The sequence below is a fragment of the Rhincodon typus genome, chromosome 43 (genome assembly GCF_021869965.1).
Source record: "Rhincodon typus isolate 14 chromosome 43, sRhiTyp1.1, whole genome shotgun sequence".
Classification (NCBI taxonomy): Eukaryota; Metazoa; Chordata; class Chondrichthyes; order Orectolobiformes; family Rhincodontidae; genus Rhincodon; species Rhincodon typus.
In genome coordinates, this window is record NC_063374.1 from 8,074,305 (window position 1) to 8,074,947 (window position 643).

The following is a 643-nucleotide window of genomic DNA, read 5'->3' on the forward strand; positions in this document are numbered from 1 at the left end:
CATATATGTAGGACAGGTTTGCCAGGCCTTTGGTGGGGGCACAGAGAGCTGTGAAAGGTGGGATTGGGGACAGCGAAAGGGGCTTTTCTAGCACAGCTTGTGGGCCGAGGGCAGGTCAGGGTGTTTAACCTGGGCCTGTGGGTCACTGGGCTAGAGCCGTTACCCGCTGTGTTTGCCAGGGGGTTACAAAAAGAAAAGGTGGTCTTCGATGGCCCTTTAACACATTGGTGGGGCGAGGGATGCTACGGGAATGCAGGACTTTCTGCCCTCCCCTCAGGCCCAGGCTGCTCTGCCCCCAGCCGGATCCCGGTTTCGCTACTGATTCCGGAACAGGCCCCTCTTCTGACCACGATACCACCACCCCCACCCCAATTCCATGGTGGAACACCTACCTACGCACTGCTCCTCCTGGTTGAGGCTGTACCCCTGCGAACAGGGGTTGGAGCCCCCGGCGGGGACCTGTGGATGAGAGCCGGCCTCCAGCGTGACCTGGGGGGGGTTTGCGTCAGCTTCGTTGTTGGGGGGCACGTCGTTGTGGGTGATAATGGAGGCTGAGCGAGGCAGGCACAGATAGCCCCCGTAGTGATTGAAGCATTTCATGGTTCCCTTGCAGGCCCCAGGGATGGTCTCGCACTCGTCAATG

General features: G+C 60.0%; 1 protein-coding gene across 1 annotated transcript in view; it reads right to left on the reverse strand.

Annotated features, from left to right (window-relative positions):
* Positions 1 to 643, reverse strand: part of LOC125487643 (EGF-containing fibulin-like extracellular matrix protein 2) — a 13,343-nt gene extending 12,700 nt beyond the window's left edge. The window contains exon 1 of the mRNA XM_048619570.1: positions 393 to 643. Within this exon, the coding sequence (XP_048475527.1) occupies positions 393 to 600 (208 nt within the window). The 5' untranslated portion in view covers positions 601 to 643. The remainder of the gene's footprint in view (positions 1 to 392) is intronic.